Here is a 1,732-nt window from a genome sequence, read left to right as displayed (position 1 = left end):
CCCCACCCCCAACACCCCTAATATAGATTATGGAGCACCCTATCACCCTAAGGTGGATAATGAGGTGGCGAGTGCTTCTTCCTTCCCTCGGCTGCCTCCTCCCTACGAAAATTAACTGACCCGAATTCTATTTTGCGGCTTATGTCTAGCTATTGTGTACAAGTATATGATAGTAGTAGGGATACTATATACAAGGATAGGACAAATTTAAACTCAGCATGTGAGAGGCTGCTGTAGCTATAGTCACCTTCACGCATCATTTTTTCTCTGTGACGCTGCCTTGATATATTTCGGCGCACATGCATGCCTAGTGCGTGACTGTCTGTGGTCGGTACGATCCGAACCAGTTCCGGTTATAAATGATGCTCACCACTCGACGTGAGGAAGGCACAAGCCCTACACCATTGCACTCAAAAGCTTCAGCTCAAGCTCAAGGTCCACACTAACAATGGCAAGCAGCAGCTCACTGCTGGCCGTCCTGGCCACCCTGGCCCTGCTGCTCTCCCCAGCCGCCGCAGCCCTCTCGTCCACGCTGTCCCCGGACTTCCACGCGGAGACGTGCCCGCAGCTGGACGGCATCGTGCGCGCGGCGGTGCAGGCCGCCCTCACGAGGGAAATCGCCGTCGCCGCCGGCCTCGTCCGCATCTACTTCCACGACTGCTTCCCGCAGGGCTGCGACGCATCCATCCTCCTCAACTCCACCTCCGCCCGCGAGACGGCGCTGGGCCCCAACCTCACCATCCAGCCGCGCGCCATGCAGCTCATCGAGTCCATCCGGTCCACGGCGCACGGCGCCTGCGGGCCGGTCGTCTCCTGCGCCGACATCACCCTGCTCGCCACCCGCGCTGCCATCGTCGCGTCCGGCGGGCCCACTTTCCCAGTGCCCCTCGGCAACCTCGACAGCCTCGCTCCGGCGCCCCAGTCGGTCGTCTTCGACCTCCCGTCGCCGGCCACCGCCAGCGTCGCCGCTCTGGTGCAGTCCTTCGGCACCAGGGGGCTCGGCGACGTCGCCGACCTCGTGGCGCTCTCGGGAGCGCACACCATCGGCCGGTCGCAGTGCGGCAGCTTCTCCGACCGGTCTCAGCGCGCCGACGACACATTCTCCAGGAAGCTCGCCGCCAACTGCAGCAAGAACCCGGACCGTCTGCAGAACCTGGACGTGATCACCCCGGACCTGTTCGACAACGGGTACTACAAGGCACTCGGGTTCAACCAGGGCGTGTTCACCTCCGACATGGCGCTCGTCAAGAACAAGACCACGGCGGCCATCGTGAAGCGGTTCGCCGAGAGCAAGGACGCCTTCTTCGGACAGTTCGTCAAGTCGATGACCAAGCTCGCCAGCGTGCCCAAGCCGGCGGGCAACATCGGGGAGATCCGCCGCTTCAGCTGCTTGAGGACCAACGCCGAGAGCATCGTCCTGATCGACACCGCCGTCGATGCTGCCGGTGAGGAGGGCTTCGCCGCTTCCGCATGATCGGTCGTTCCGGCAGCCGACCGGCCAGCATGCAGTACTTCCCGCAGACCGTGCGTGACGTTAGCGTGTAGTGCACTGCTGTCCTAGTGGTGTTCGTGTGTGGGTTTGAGGGTTTGTGTTGACTGTTTTTGTCGCGTTGTACTAGTAGTAATAATAAGGCGACGCATGCGGCGGACTCATGGATGTCATCGAGAAATGTTTGTAGATTCACATGCCGGCCGGTCTCACTATTGAAATCTACAAGCTCTTTATTTTGTA

At 60.5% G+C, this 1,732-nt stretch overlaps 1 protein-coding gene across 1 annotated transcript; it reads left to right on the top strand.

Moving 5' to 3' along the window:
* The first annotated feature begins 376 nt into the window (after positions 1-376).
* Positions 377-1,732, top strand: LOC123042915 (peroxidase 66). The gene has a single exon (XM_044465270.1). The coding sequence runs from the start codon at positions 449-451 to the stop codon at positions 1,472-1,474; it is 1,026 nt and encodes a 341-aa protein (XP_044321205.1). The 5' UTR covers positions 377-448; the 3' UTR covers positions 1,475-1,732.

Source organism: Triticum aestivum, chromosome 2B, assembly GCF_018294505.1.
Source record: "Triticum aestivum cultivar Chinese Spring chromosome 2B, IWGSC CS RefSeq v2.1, whole genome shotgun sequence".
Taxonomy (NCBI): Eukaryota; Viridiplantae; Streptophyta; class Magnoliopsida; order Poales; family Poaceae; genus Triticum; species Triticum aestivum.
The sequence above is the reverse complement of the archived record's forward strand: the minus strand, read 5'-3'. Positions and strand labels throughout refer to the sequence as shown.

Bases quoted from the DNA above. Each gene is read 5' to 3' on its own strand.
- LOC123042915 (XM_044465270.1), top strand. From the start codon at position 449: ATGGCAAGCAGCAGCTCACTGCTGGCCGTCCTGGCCACCCTGGCCCTG.